The sequence below is a fragment of the Seriola aureovittata genome, chromosome 4, assembly GCF_021018895.1.
Source record: "Seriola aureovittata isolate HTS-2021-v1 ecotype China chromosome 4, ASM2101889v1, whole genome shotgun sequence".
In the NCBI taxonomy this organism is placed as follows: Eukaryota; Metazoa; Chordata; class Actinopteri; order Carangiformes; family Carangidae; genus Seriola; species Seriola aureovittata.
Genome location: NC_079367.1, coordinates 22,781,300 through 22,796,776, shown reverse-complemented (window position 1 = coordinate 22,796,776; position 15,477 = coordinate 22,781,300). Strand labels below are relative to the sequence as shown.

The 15,477-nt window shown below is 39.1% G+C and overlaps 1 protein-coding gene and 1 long non-coding RNA gene across 3 annotated transcripts in view; one reads left to right on the top strand and one right to left on the bottom strand.

Moving 5' to 3' along the window:
- Window positions 1–15,477, bottom strand: part of b3glcta (beta 3-glucosyltransferase a) — a 62,310-nt gene that overhangs the window by 5,246 nt on the left and 41,587 nt on the right. For both annotated transcript variants that reach the window (XM_056374845.1, XM_056374846.1), the window contains exons 7-11: window positions 13,860–13,996; window positions 13,673–13,736; window positions 12,508–12,639; window positions 9,278–9,347; window positions 6,059–6,172 (exon numbers count right to left, since the gene is read on the bottom strand). In XM_056374845.1, coding sequence (XP_056230820.1) covers window positions 6,059–6,172; window positions 9,278–9,347; window positions 12,508–12,639; window positions 13,673–13,736; window positions 13,860–13,996 — 517 coding nt within the window. The remainder of the gene's footprint in view (window positions 1–6,058; window positions 6,173–9,277; window positions 9,348–12,507; window positions 12,640–13,672; window positions 13,737–13,859; window positions 13,997–15,477) is intronic.
- On the top strand, window positions 4,575–9,271 carry LOC130168192 (uncharacterized). The gene is made up of 3 exons (XR_008827396.1): window positions 4,575–5,570; window positions 6,749–6,820; window positions 6,969–9,271. It is a non-coding gene; the product is annotated as an uncharacterized LOC130168192 (long non-coding RNA).

Sequence of the window (15,477 nt, the reverse complement as noted above, 5' to 3'; positions counted from 1 at the left end):
GAATAAGAAAGGACACCTTGAACTGCTGACGGGAATAAAATCCAAAAACGCATTTTTTTAGAGGTAGGTCTCCAGAAAAACCTGGTAAACTTATTTCTGGTTGAAGGAGGTTAGTGAGTATTCAGGGGTCCGGAGAGATGCAGTAGCTCCCCCCTTGGTTATGTGTCATGAAGTATCTATCATAAATATATCAGTATAAAAGCGAGAACCGCTGCTGCTTCCTTCACTTGAGCATAACGCTACCATACTGCCACTCCGACACATTTTTGACCATGAATAGTTTATTTACTTGTTAAAGTTCCTATGCCGTGTTCCCATTTCAAGGTCTTGCATCAACCTTCCTCTCACTTGCTCAGACTGTCTAAAATTTTTAACCTCAGACTGGTGAGTGCATTTTTCCTTTTTCAAAATATTTATACTGTAAGGGTTGTGTTTTCTTCATCAGACGTTTCTTTGTGACTACAGAATGTGGCATGGTTACCCTGACAGCTTTAAATAAGGTCAAACCCGGTTCTACAGGCAACCACGATTAGATAAAATTTTGAACTATGCCTTTTAAATATACAAAAATACTGTATTTTTATAGTTAGATGAATTAATGATGTGGTTTTTTGAGTTGGCTCTGGAAGCATAGACAAATCAAAGGGATCAGTGGAGTAGACTGAAGGTAGAGAAGAAAAAATAAAGTTGGTGACTATAGATTCCTGACATTTTGATGCTTGTTGACTGTTGATGAACTCCAAGGCTGCTTGCGGCGATCATTAGCATAGACCTCGAGGCTTTGGGAAAGGAGGAGAAAGACTGAAACAAAAGAACTGGAATTAAATTATGTAAGTCCCGACTGCAACTCGATTTTTAGTCTGATAACTGACGGATAAACTGCCTATTTTTCATTTGACCTCAATCATATATCATTTCATTGCATGTTTATCTGATAAATGTGGTGGCTTGAACTCCTGACCGACTCCCCTGCACATTTCTCTTTAAAGATAAAGTAATGCTCATTTTATTTTCCTGTTGTCATGGTGTTTCAAGGCCCAATCGCTTTTAAAATCACCCTTTTCTTAGACTCACTCACACCACTGTAAAATCCAATCCACTGTACCTACTCCAGTATGTAAATGGTATAATGAGTTCTGTTTGATTGAGATTGTGCATAGTTATTAAACTGACAGTAGCTTCAGTTTTTGGCTGCTTACCAAACTGGAAGAAAATCCTCCTGCCTTGATGATGGACTGTGGAAAGCTGCCAAAGTTTCAACACTCAACTGTTGTCTCCAAAAAGTAAAAAACAAAAAAACAAAACACTTGCATGCAGTGGAAAGCAAAATTAAAAGGGAAGGAGATACGCTCTCCTGGAATGAGAACGACTTAGCCAACACTGACTTCAAAAAATACCAACATAAACTGTTTGAGAGGAGCAGAGCTGTGGCTTTTTCTGGAGTAACACGTCAAACTCAGAGGTAAATAGTACCATTGGGATAGTTATGCAAGTCAGCAGCCCGACAACTTCCACTTGAAATTTTTTTTGTCATGGTGTAACCAGCTGCAAACTGAGAATGTGAGCACACATCATCTCTTGACCTGATCCCGGCACAATATCTGCTGTACAGAAAGAGTATATCTCGACAAACTTAATTACTGCTGCTCTGCAACTGAACACATGACCATTCAACATATCTTTAGGTCAAAAAAGGTCCTCTACACTAAGCACTCACTGCACATCAACACTGCAATTAGATACCTGCTGATCTATCTCTTTACCTACCCACTAAAGCTGCAACAATTAGTTGATTAATCTATTGATTTCTTGAGCAAAAATGCAAAACGTTCACTGGTTCCACCTGCTCAAATGTGAGGATGTGATGCTTGTCCTTTCCTTATACGATAGTGAACAGTCTTTGGGTTTTGGACCGATGGCTGAGTGATTTGAATACATCTTCTAAAACTGTTGGAAATGTCCTTCAGGCATTTCTTAAAATTATCTTCTGACATTTCATACACTAAATGATTAATTGAGAAAAGAATCAAAAGACTTATCACTAGTTTAACTAATTGTTAATTGCAGTCCTATTTCCAACCGAATCTAATTACCTGTAATCTAATGTAATCTGCTTGAACAGCTCTGCAGTAGTCCTCATGAAGATTATAATGTGTCTTTTTTTTTGACCGTCACTGTTGCATGTATAGTGATGATGTACTGGACTCTATTATACTCAGCGGTGTCAAATATTTAGTGACTGTTGTGTGTAAAAGCAGGTGGCCTGGGCATTAGAAACACCTCTCAGTATATAATTCCATCTATAAAGCAATCAGTTAATCAATATGATGAACCTCTGGTAGGGCACTGCTGGTCAGTCCCCGGTCTATTCCAACCGAAGGAGACGGGGCCTGTGCTGTCAGGGTCCCTAAGACTTTGGAACAACTTGCTAGAGGAGATCAGATTTGCAGAGTCAGCTCCGGTTTTATCTCACGTCTTATAAAAAAGCTTTTATTGAGTGATGTCTATTCAGTTTCATTTATATTTTACTTTACTTGCTTGTATGTTTTATATTGACTGGTGTGAAGCACTTTGTTACTTGTATTGAAAAGTGGGAAACAAATAAAATCTTATTATGAAAGTCTAAATATATAGTAGCAGGAAGAGTTCAGATCCTTATTTACACTAATGGGCTCTTATAGGTGTAAATTCAACAAGGCTTTTTAAAACTGCCCCTGCACAGTATTTCTGCCCTGTCAGTTAACCCGACGCAGTCATTCACTGTATGAGACAATCAGGTTGCAACGTTTAATAATTTCTCTGGGATTTTAAAGTTCCTAAAATCAATGTGTGTGTGTTTTTTTTTTAAGAACTTAAAGCAGGTTGAAGCAGTGGTGCATTATAAGCTGCAGAGTGACACCATAGTGGCCCAGGGGACTGTACTGTCACCTTCCTTTTTACTCTTCACACATCAGACCTCCAACTTCACACTAGTTGCACCATCTCAAGTGATGCATCAGTGAGAGCAGAATATACATAGGTAATTGTAATGATGAAAGCTGCACACATATTTGCATGGTTACCGGTGGCATATTTAACAATACAGAAGGAAAATAAGAGGCTGGATGAAAAACAGATGCATGGTATCGCTCTTCACAAACCTACAATATCTAGCCACAGTGTGAAACTCCCCCATCACTGTTGATTACTGCCGCTATAAAATCATTCTGCATGTGGCATCAAGATTTGTTTTTGTTAGCGATGTAAAAGTTTCCCTATGGATATTTCCTGTTCACATCTCAAAAAAACAAAAAAACAAAACCAAAAAAAAACCCAAACATCCGATGTGATGACTCCAGTGAGGATACAGTATGCCTGAAATCTGAGAGCGCTGACAGTTGGCGCAAGTACAACTGTCTGTGTTGCAGTGTCAGGCAGGCTAAGGAGCAGGTAGTGGTTTTCTTGGAGAGCGAGAAGCCGCTGAGACCTGTCATTATCCACAACGAGGAGGTGGAGATGAGGCGGCCCTCAAATATGAAGGTTGCATATCAACAACGGACTGGATGGATAACAGGGTAACTTTACAAGAAAAAGTTGAATTTTATTCTTGATGAGGCTCAGCTCTGCAAACAGACGAGTTCACATGTTCCAGCACGTAGCCGTTAGCAGTTTGCATCCTTCCCTGCCACCATGCAAATAGATTGCAAAATACACCCTTGTTAAAGAGCTGAGCTGCCTGGACACAGTAGCTGAAGGGAGACTGGAGACTAAACCACACTCTTTTGAACAACAACCCTCACCCTTCCCATAGTGGTGGGCTGAAAGTGGCTACAACCGATGCATCATCCCATCAAGGTGCACCATGAGAGGTCGTAGGTGCTGTTTTGTGCCGACAGCCATCAGACTGTAAAATAATTTGCGCCCAAATGGCCCTTGCCTCAGGCGACCAGGAGGGCGCTGAAGCAGAGAGCTTGAGCTGTCTTTACACAAGACCCTGGATTGCTTTGAGCTTTCCTATTCTCTATGTACATCTTCTTGTACTGTTTCTGATTATTATATATTATGCACTCCCATAAATTCTATATGAACTGGCACATGATGTGTTTTCTGTGCCTGTTACATCTGGCCTTGTTCTGTCCTGAATCCATCATGGCACTGTTTACTGATGCAATAAGCTGATTTCTTATGAGGAAGTTTGGAAATTTTTTTAAATCAAACTTTGATGAATTGATGAATTATCCAGTCGAATTTTAAATTTGAGAAGCGTCTGTTGGAATTATGAATGAAATGGCCACAGCGCTTCATCAGAGAATCTCACCAGCAAAAATAATGGATCTTCCAGACACGTTCACTCCCGAGTGACAGAAGCTGCACTCAGAATCTTGCCTGAGGATGAAACCTGACTTGTGGAAAGATTTATGTGATAAAGAGGTGACTATGCATATTGGAATAACAATAATAATATGAATCACTTCTGGGCAAAATAAATTACATCCATCCATCCATCCATCTGTTTCTTATCTGGTTCAGAGTGTCATTGGAAATAGTCCTGCATCATTTTACCCAACAACATCATCCTTCAGCTTCTCCCATCATCCTGCAGCTTCTCCCTGGGGAGGAGCTAGAGGATGTTGTTGAGTTATAGCTTCTCCTGAGGGACCGTCAAACCCTGAGACCAGCTGGGGGATGTGTTTTCCTTCTAGAGAAGTCTAGTCTGCCACAGGGTCTCCTTCCAGTCAGCCATGCCCTGCACACCTCCAGAGGGAGCCACCTTTGGGATTTGCTACCATGTGTAGCCTCTTAATGCAGAGGAGCAGTGGTTGATAACCTCTCAACTCTTGATTGGCTCCGGGATTTCACCTTACATTTGTAATGTAAATGTAAGACCATCATACTGTATGATATGTTTTTTTTGTGTCTGCACTGTGACATGAAATCAAAATATCAAAGATATTTTCTGCATCTTTTTAAAAATATTTCCTCAAACCTCAACAATTCCAATATCTTTGATGATATAAGGATCTTGTGAAATGCACTTTTTGGCTTTCTTGACCACCTACACCTACTGAGAGCGACTTGTCTGAGTGTCTGAAGACTGCCTGGCAACCATGCAGTGATGATGAGAAATTCTCTGCTCCTGGCCAAGATATTGTCTTGCCCCATAACCTCTATGTGGAAAAACCAGTGAGCTTTAGAGGTCTCAGTAGGTGGATGTTGTTACCTTTGGGCAGGCCAGGCTAACTTGTTCCCCCTGTTTCCCGTCTTACCGGCTGCTGGCTATAGCTACATATTTAACAAACAGATATAAGACTGGTATTTTATTTTCTCATGTAACTCCCTAGCCTTCCAAAATGGCAAACTATTCCTTTAAACATGGTCCTTCAATAGTAGGTTGTAAATATGGGCCTGATAGTAAGTCTGACAAAGTTCAAAAGGATAAAGTGTCCTGTGGTTAAAAATAAACTACTACGAGTGGTGAAATGAACTAAAGCTCTTAGACAAACACATATCTGCAGCAAACATTTTGGTTATTAAATGCTGACAGTCCAACAGTCTGTGGACATCAGCAGGGGACCGTGGCCAGGCACATGGTGAGTAAATGTGCAGTTTATAGCTTTCAGTCAGAGGAAAGCTCCTTAGATTCAAGAACAAACAGGAGACACAGATCCATTCATCACCTCAGAATTATTCTGAAAAAAATATAAATACAAAGAGAGCATGCAATAGTTTTTAAAAATCTCAACATGATTAACTAAAAACTCCATCATAACTGACTAAAATCTGTTTTTTTACACAAGGGGCTGAAGAACAAAATATCTAGTTGTAGAGGAAAACACACTCTCAGGGACAAAAAGCTGAAATTCACTGCGGACACCCATTCGCTTTAGTTCCAATTCTCCTGCAATGTCAGTTTGAATCACCGGCACCATCCCCCTCACAGGGTGTCAGGTTATAGAAATTTCAACTTTATTTTGCCATTTCATTTTTCATGTACCTCCGTATATGCAGCTTACCCTGCACCATTACAGAGGTCTCACTGAATCTGTTTGGTGCCACTGAGGCCAGGAGGAGCTCTTACCTCTTTCAGTATTGGGTACTCCCAAATTAATGGTTGGTATCGAAGGATCAGCATGGTCACTGTAGTACTCTAAAAATAAGGCATCTTTTTCCCAAGTCTTCTTTATCACTGGAACTAGAGCAAAGGGGAAAAAAAAAAAAATCAATGTAGCGTTCACAAACTTTCACAACAAGCAGATCTCTGGATCTTTGTGGTGTACACACTGGGCTAATGCTTATTTCATATTTATTTCAATCCATGTTTTCTCTGATGTTTCTGACTGTTTTAGGTAAAATATTCTATGAAAGACCACTGAATGTATTAAGCAATAAATCATCAGTAGAGACAAGAGGGAAAATAGATTAAATTTAAAGAGGACAGTGAGATGAAATGCTGGGCTGCCTTTAATCCTTCCCCTCTGTTGAATGTCAGGATTACTTCAAAACTAGATCGTACGCGCAGATGCTATTCTGCTCCGTCTTCACAGGGGAAAACACCCCTCATTATTTCAGCCTGACAGAAGTTGAATCCTTGGCACTTAATGTTTGATTAGTCTTATCAATGTTTATATTAAATTAAACCATAAAACCTTTAAATTCTAACCTCTAAAAGAGAATTTTCTTTAGTTTCAGCAGTTAAATTTCAGAGCTATGAATCGTGGAAAAATCTGTCCTCTCAAGAAAACATTTTCTAACTTCTAGTTTTTGTCAGGTTGTGCTCGATGCCCTGAAACATACTGGGACCTGTTGACCTCTGTTGAAAAAGAGCAGAGAGGTAGCGGAGGTGAGCAGATTACTGTGTCTGTATGTACTCTTTCCCTTCTATTTATACACACCGTCTTTAAGCTGAGCTATGTACTACATTCAGCGCTCATCTGCCACTGACCTAATTCCTGACATCATACTCAAATGGCATCAAATTTTTTCTATAGATTGGGATCTGACTGACGAGATCTGGAGATGTGATGAGTTTCTGAGTTGTCGATGCGAGAGCACACGGGTGCTGAGGAATACGGAATACTCAGAGATGTGCAGCGGCGGCGACGGCTCGAGGCTGTGTTCAACTCTCATAAATCAACTAAAGTGAATCAGAGAGGCATATTTAACACTGAAAGAATGTACCAAGAACAAAAAGTTGACTTGGCTGACCATCGCTGCCTCTTAAGGTCGGCAGAAGCTGGAAACCATACTGAGCTCCAAATATAACACTGCTCTTTTACTTTGCCACATTCAGTTGCATTCACATAAACCAAATTAAACAAGAAAAACCTGCCTTCCTCCAGTACACAATCAATACATTTTAAAGAGCCATCTGAGAACTGACAAGCATCTAACAAAACACGACCCACATGCTCTCTGAAAAAGACAGCTGTGACTGCAGTGTTCTTCAAATGGGTTTTCACTAACCACTTATCAAACATGTATGTAAAACTTTATATCAGGCTACTGGTAAAGCAAACAATATATGTATGTTACTAGATGATGGGAGATACTTGGAATGTGATTTACTTTGTTTTTTTTTTTAAATGTGTGGAAAGTGAAGAGATGGATGAGTGTACTAAGTGTTTTCAGAAACAAACTGCTATATGTATAATACAGAAGACTGAAATAAATAAGTAGATCAATTAAATAAACCAATATGCCATCAAGTGCACCAAGAATAATATTAAAAATTAATACAGCCATTAATTAATACAATGTGACTGATGTTTCTGTTTTAATTTGCCTCTGTATTAATTTCCCTATTTATTTATTTTCCCAATCAAAATTTCCATTTTATTTATTTATTTATTCTCTTATTTATTCTTTATCAATCCACTTATTACTTCCCATTTCTTGATGCATTTCTGCTCCAATACACAAATGAGTGGGCTGTTATTCCAAGTGTGTCATGGGTTCAACTTTTCACCTATTGGTTGATCGACATCAGAATCAGAACGCATAGATCGACTGTACGTGCCTCGCTCCCCAGACCTGTGGCTGGGCTCACAACAGATATAGGTGCCTCCAGCCAGGATTGTTAGACAGCTGAAGCACTTGGCTAATTTGCCTGAAAACAACACCGGGTGTAAACCTAGTGCTTGGCCGGACCGTGTATGGGTGTGAACCGTGTGCCTACGCCTCTTGTTGCAGGCAGTCGGGCAGTCACCCAGCTTCCCAGCTGCTCGGGAGTCCCAGGAAAGCGGAGTTGCACTTCTGATGTGGCATGTCGAAGGTAAACTTAAGTTCAGAGCTACTGTAAATCTGCTCATTATAGTGTTTAGACCAAAGATATTACTGTTACCAAGGGCTGTCATCTCATAGAGCAGTCACGTACCACATCAGTGATATACTGAGCGGGGCCTTTATTTACCTAAACTTCTGAAGCCCCGTTGAGGGCTGTACTGCATTTCAACACTCCACCACACAACACTACATTATACTACAGCATGGTGAAATGTAGCAGAGGAACGGCACTCCTCAATTTTTGTGTTATAAGCTATTTGTGGTTTCTTTTATTTTGTTTCAGCTCTCAAACCAAATACATAAACGCACATTTTCATGCTGATATCTTTGTTTTTGTACTATATAATCATTACAGATAATGAATATTAAAGAGCCTTAACAGTTACTGACACAGCAAATTAAATGTGATGTTCTTTCATGTCTTTTGCTTATTGATCTGAGCTAACCTTTGATATATAAATTTAATATTCATTTTGATCCTGTCTGCATTTGAAACTGATAATGGCAGCTTGGCAAAGGAAATGGTAATTAAGGTAATTAGTGCAATTACTTTTTGAGCGACACCCTCTGAATGTAGCGCACAGTTCGTCTGCTCCCTCTCATATCAATCTTCAATTTGATCTATTGACTGAACCTGCCACGTTTTCATTAGGTAACAAAAGAGGCAGATTTACTGCAGAAAGCTTCATGTCAGGCAGAACTTGCCAATTAATTGCTAAACATTAGTAAGTGATTTCTTAACATCTGCAGGATTGTTGCGTGATGTTTTCAGGCATTAAGGGGGGCAGGCAGTTGAGCACTTCAGGGTATTTTCTTTAGCCTCAGCACTATTTAATAATTTCAGAATTGATGGTGGAATCGTTTTATGAATGAATTTGTCACGATAATGAGGAACAGCTCTTACACAGTCAAACAAATGTAAAACAAATCCATAATGACACAACAACAGGACGTGTGGTTTACAGGGACACTGCGGGTCTTTGGTATAGTCTGTGAGAGTGGGAGTGTGACTCACCTCTTTCACTGTGAAACTTCCTACACGTTTTCACAGCAACAAATATATCTTCGTTATTTACAGGCTCCCCCTTTGATGACAATAAGAGAGATGAATCAAAGAAATGCTCGCATGAACAAACCACATAAATGACACATGATTAAAACAGGATCTATACTATATGCAGTGAAATCGTTAAAATTCAGTTTTTTCAGGCTATGTCTAGTGTTCAAGTGATCAGTGGGAGTTGTTATCTTCAGAGTGAAATTAGAAAAGGATATTTCTGTAAATTGTCTGAGGTCATTTGGCCCTCTGTCGTCTTAGGCTTTCCCTCTGAATGTAGAGACACGCAGCAGCTGATAACAACGCAGCGCATGTTAAAATTTCCGGATTTATGCTTAATGAGGTGAACATTTGAGGCATATAAAAGGCCTCATAAAAGAAAAGGATGAGCAACATGTGAGATAAGGAAGGGTGATAAATTGAAGGAAAGTGAACTAAACTAAACGTGCAACATCTTTGTCTGTGTGTCTCTGTTCTTTGTAACCACATGCAACCCACAATAATGGAAGATACTGGAGTGTTTTTTTTTCTTGTGTTCAAACAGTCACAAAAAAAACTGACAAAATCAACAGCGGACAGAATACATTAAAAATGTACGCTACATTATAAAATGTTCTCAGCTGCTGCACGAACGTCTTAGTTTTTATAAACAGAATGTGATGTGCAGTAATAATCATGATCACACCTGAGCACAAACAAAACAAGAGCTGGAAATATATGGAAATATGATAAACAGTTTACGGCTGCAACTAATGATTATGTTCATTATTTTTCATAGAAATTTGTAAAGATATAAAAACAGGAAACAAGCACATTTTCACATTTGATCTTTTTTGATTGCCACATTTGAGAATCTGGAAATTTTTTATAGAATTTTTTGCTTTATTAACAACTTCAACACTTAATCCATTATCAAAACTGTTGTCAATTAATTTTTCACTTCGGCGTTTCAGTGGGAGCAAAACCAACAAATGTTAACTATACAACAGACTGTCATCTGCAGAGCTGTCACAGAGACGGGTAGCATCTGCTGTGTGTGTAAACACAGATGCTTCGTTGACCCAAGACCCCAAAAACTTCAAGAAGGCTCTAAACACATTCTTATTTTAGTCCTCACTGCTCACTTCCAGTTTCCCCCTCAGACCTCATTGTCTCCGATTTACTCATTTTTGAAAATGACTCGCGTCTAATGCAGTCTGCACAGGCTCCTGTCCTGAAATATCCGGCCCGCACGGCTGAACAACGGCTCAATAAGTGTAGTTATTGCCTAAAATAAAAAGGACATGTTTTGCTGCTGCAGCCACTTTGTTGATTGCTGTCCTTTGCCTCCTTGAATCTGCCTCTAGAGACACTTGATTCTTTGTTGACACTGCAGCCAAGTGTGGCTGTGGCCCCACTTGGCAATTTGTCTTGCAACTGTTTCGAACACAGGCCGATTACGATACGTCCCCTCTTGTTTTGTGTGAATGGAAACTTCTCCCTGAATACTTATTAAACCTGTGACCTTCATGTTTCTCCGCTGGCTGCTCCAGTCGTTGCCCTGTTTTCTGGTCAAATGAATGCAGTTTTATGAGGATAGTGATTTCCACTGAGAGGGAGCTAAAAACCACATGAATATAAATCTGACAGCTCAGGCTGCAGCAAACATGTATCAGACTCTAGACCACATATGCACATGCAGTATGAGATTTGAATCACAAATGAAAAGATCAGAAGGAAAATTCGGTGAAAAATAGGAGGGGAGGGGGGAAAATAAGAATTGGGACACTTTCAGCTGCATCCCAAATTCAACTCACCTCACCCACTCTCAAAAAAACTACAGTCACACACACATCCAGGCAAACGCTGTTACCTCTTCCCAACATTAATGCTCATTTTAGAGCAGGCTAAAGGATGGCTGACCCCTGCAATCCTACACACCAATATAATCAAAAAATAATAATGTGCTGTAAAGTGCAAGCAAACTTGACTAAATTTGTTCTTTATAAGACACTGAAAGTGCTGACCTTACTTACTTTATGACCCAGTCAAGATGTTTTTTTCCTCAACCACACCCACTGACCAGCTCCCACTCAATACAAAACAATATAAAGTATGAGCGTAAATCAATGCCAATTATTCTCTGCAGGATTTTTCTAAGAAATGTCCTGCCTCTTAGACATTTCTCCCTTCCACATCAAGCTGACTGTAATATATTTTCATTCTATTATTTGGTAGGTTACACATGAAATCAATTATTTAACAGCTGACAAACAAAACTCATTTTGTAAAAAAGCCTTCGTTACACAATGAGGGTTTCGATGCATTGTTATAATTGATGTTTAGCATCAGTTCCTGACTATTTGAACAGTGTTACTCCTCTTGGTTTCATTTAATTAACCACATTTCTAACACCTGGTCTCCCAGCACATTAACCGCTGCAACTGTGAAGCTTATTTATATTTACACAGATATCTTTTAGACATTTAAATTCATCACAAAATATGCAGGATGGTTTATGTTTGTTATGACAAATGCAACAATTATTCTTATATAATGAAAGTCTGCAGAGCATGTGTGTAAAATGAGAAAAACAAAATAGATAAAGAGGATAAAGAAGAAAGGGTAACTGAAAGCTGGTTAGTCACCAGCTGTGGACGACATGAATTTGCATGTGGATTTTGATTTCCTTCCAGATGTGATGAAAGGATGAATCTAACAGAAGAGGACGAGCCAAAGTCAGAATCAGAGGAAGGGATGAGCCTGTAAAACTAATGTGTTTTAATGTTAGTATTAGGAGACACCCAGTCAGTGCTGGAGATGGATAAACCCCAACACATTTTGATAAAAGGAAAAAAAGTCAGAAATAACAGATGTGCAACTGGACGCAAAAGGATGTTGCTTAGCAACGGAATGGTATTTCTTTCTTGGCGCACAACTAAATTAAATTTAGCAAGACAAACCCAACACTTCTGTCTTTTTAGGTTAATGCACAGTGTTGATCTGAAAGGTGTATAAAGGCAGTAACGTTTCAGGCTGTACTGCTTGGTGCTGCTTTGATGTGGCCATAGGACTAATGTTGTAGATCTTCTCAAAATAGCTATTTTCTGATCACCCTCTGTTTTATTGTGTTGTTTAATTCCATGCCTTTTCCATTTCCTGGGAATTGAGAGCAATCAAAGTGATGTGGAAGTAGAGCAGATACTCACACACAGTGGAGGCTCGCTGCTCAGGGTGGTGGCACAGGGCTGGGCCTGAGGAGAGTCCTCCGGCTCAGTGCACAGCTCAGGAACAGCAGTAAGATGCGGACCCTTCCCATTGTCCCAGATATACAAGGCAACCTGTAATAACACAGAGCAAACTTGTTCACCAGCTAAAGATAAGATGCAATCGCTCAGACATTAATGCTTTATTAAAAACTCAACAGAAGAGATGTGGGGTGCTTTCCGTTTTCTTTTATAATAAATATGACAATTTTGCTTTCACAAAAAAAATAACTCCAATAAGCATTTTTAACTTTTAACTTGACTGAAAAAAAAAGGATAAAGGCAATGGAAGATAGGGAGAGATGGAGAGTTGTGTTACTGTATGTCTTTCTGAAGAGGAGCAAAATAAAATCTAGGATCTAGTTTAAATATTCTACAGGGGGAAAAGGAACATTACAGTAAAAGAATCTGTAATGAGGACAGTACAATCAGCTCTGTGTGACTATTGGCAACTATCTCAAAGAATGAGAATCTACAGAAACTGTAAACTTACAGTCTGGAGCTAATCTACTGACAGTGAGCTGGACTGACACTGAGGATTCATGTTTGTTTGTGCTTCTGTATATAAATGATCTTTATATTTGCATGTATGAGGTTGTATGCGCATGTAAGTGACATGAACAGTGTTGTTTAAAGGCACAGTAATCATCAAAGATAACTTAAAATTCCTTTAGAAATCTCTTCAGAAATAAAAACGACATTGCTTCCCTTTTTGTTAATATGTTAAGAATGTGAAGTGTTTCAATTGAATGTCTAGGACTGAACTCATGTCATCTCTAACTGAACCCTTTTCAGACTGAGCCTGATAAGTCTGATGCTGTGTTTACTCAATAAAATCCCTCGATGCCTCCCTGACTGAATTTCAGCGATAAAAAGAAGAACCTGCACCATGACAATTCTCCATAGTAATGAGATTTGACTTCAAGGTTAGATGGATTTCATGCCTCGCTCTTTTTGTGCAAATAAATTACAGTAGGTTGGCGTTGGCTTGAATGTGTGAAACAAGAAAATAGTTAGAAATGGCTTAAAAAACAACCCAGTAGCCTCATTATCATTATCCAGACAAAACAGGTCTGAAGGCGCTCATGTGACTTGCTTGTTATCTTACCTCATGCTTCAGGTCAATGGTGAAGTCAGATTTAAGTGGCTCGTCTCTCACTTTGTTTGCAAGCCTAAAAAAAAAAAAAATCATAATTTTTTAGCTGAAATATGCAATAAACGCAACATATACCTTCCTCGAAATTAGGGAATATGGAATAAGCAACTCTGAAATCGGATTTACTGCACGGACTCACCGAACAACAAGGGGGATGCTTAAGGCCCAAGCAGCAGCAAAGTCTGGATATTCGAAGACGGAGGGATTCTCCGCAAAGGCGTAGTGGTGGATGATGGTCGACTCCTCGTCATGGAGTGGCTTCCCAAGAAACCACTCCTAGCAAATAAGTTAAAGAGACACATTTCAATGTGTTAAAGTAGAAGCTGTTTTTTTTCCGGTTAATATATTACAGTGAACTTTCATTAAAAAGGAATTTGAGCTTCTTGTCTAATTTGGGAATTTTTACACTGCACTTGGCAGAAAATCTTCTTTCTTTCCGGTGGGTAGGTTTGTTACTGGCTGGGAAAATAATGAGATTTCTTGACAAAGTTCAAAAGATGCCAGATATTGTAGCCTCAAAGGCTCTCATCATAATTCTTGACACATGTGGAGTAAAAATGATCAGACATTTAGAGAAAATCCTCCAACAGTTAAATGAGGCAAAGTTTAAAGGAACAGTTCAACATTTTGGGAAATATGCGGATCTGCTTTCTGAGTTAAGATGAGAAGATCAACATCACTCTCATATATGTGCGGTCAGTTTAATGCTACAGCTCGCAGCCGGTTAGCTTAGCTTAGCATCAGCACCTCTAAGGCTCACTAACTAACATGTTATATCTAGTTTGTTTAACCCATACAAAACCTGAAGCGCTAAAACAACCCTTCACATATGTAGGCTATGTGTAATGAAGTCAGGCGAGCTCATGAAGTCATTCTGCTAAAAGCATGTGGTGTTGTTATATTCTATTTTTTTTATACTAAGAGGTGTTCCTAATATTTAGTCCATGTCATTTGTATCAATCATTTATATCAAGGGAGACCATATTCTGCTGGATACACTGAAAGAACTGGCAACTGGCTGTAAATATTTGTATCAAGAATTAACATGCGGTTTGTTTACTGCTGTTTAATACAAACAGAAACACTGTTTCCCTTTTAAGAGTTATTTCTGCCAATTAATCAATATATCACAGATGTATCACAAGTCGTACTATTTGTAATTACTGTCGCAGTTTAGTTTCTCAGTATCTAATTGCTAATCTGACCACACTGAACTGTAACACCTGAGAGAAAAGCTTTTGCTTCAGGGTGTGTTGTAATGAATCAAATCATAAGGTGTTGCATCCATTGTCGCTTCCTCCTCCAGATAAGGTCGCAGATACTCACACAGGAATGAATTCCACCTCTGATTGGGAATTGAAATACCACGCAAGGTTTAAATAGTTTAAGATGACAGTGAAGTTAGTTTCCATTAATTGCTTTGCAGAGTTTTTTCTGGGACAGACAAAAGCAAACGTCAGCATTTATTGATAAAAGTAAGTGTTTTTTTCCTCTGCAGGTTTTGTTACTGTTTCCCATACATCGATTTATTTGTGGCAGCCCGGCACAATATCGACACTGACTGCCACATATTGATTTTTCACAATTTTTTATTACCATTTCAAATGGGCAAATGGACAAATTTCATTGTAGCTGTGTGCAGTGCATTGATTCTCTCAGCCCCTCCTTGCTCTTCTCTCTCTCTCTCTCTCTCTCTCTCTGACATTGCACTGAAAGAGTAATTAACATAATTTTTTGCTCTGTTTCACTTAAAAGGC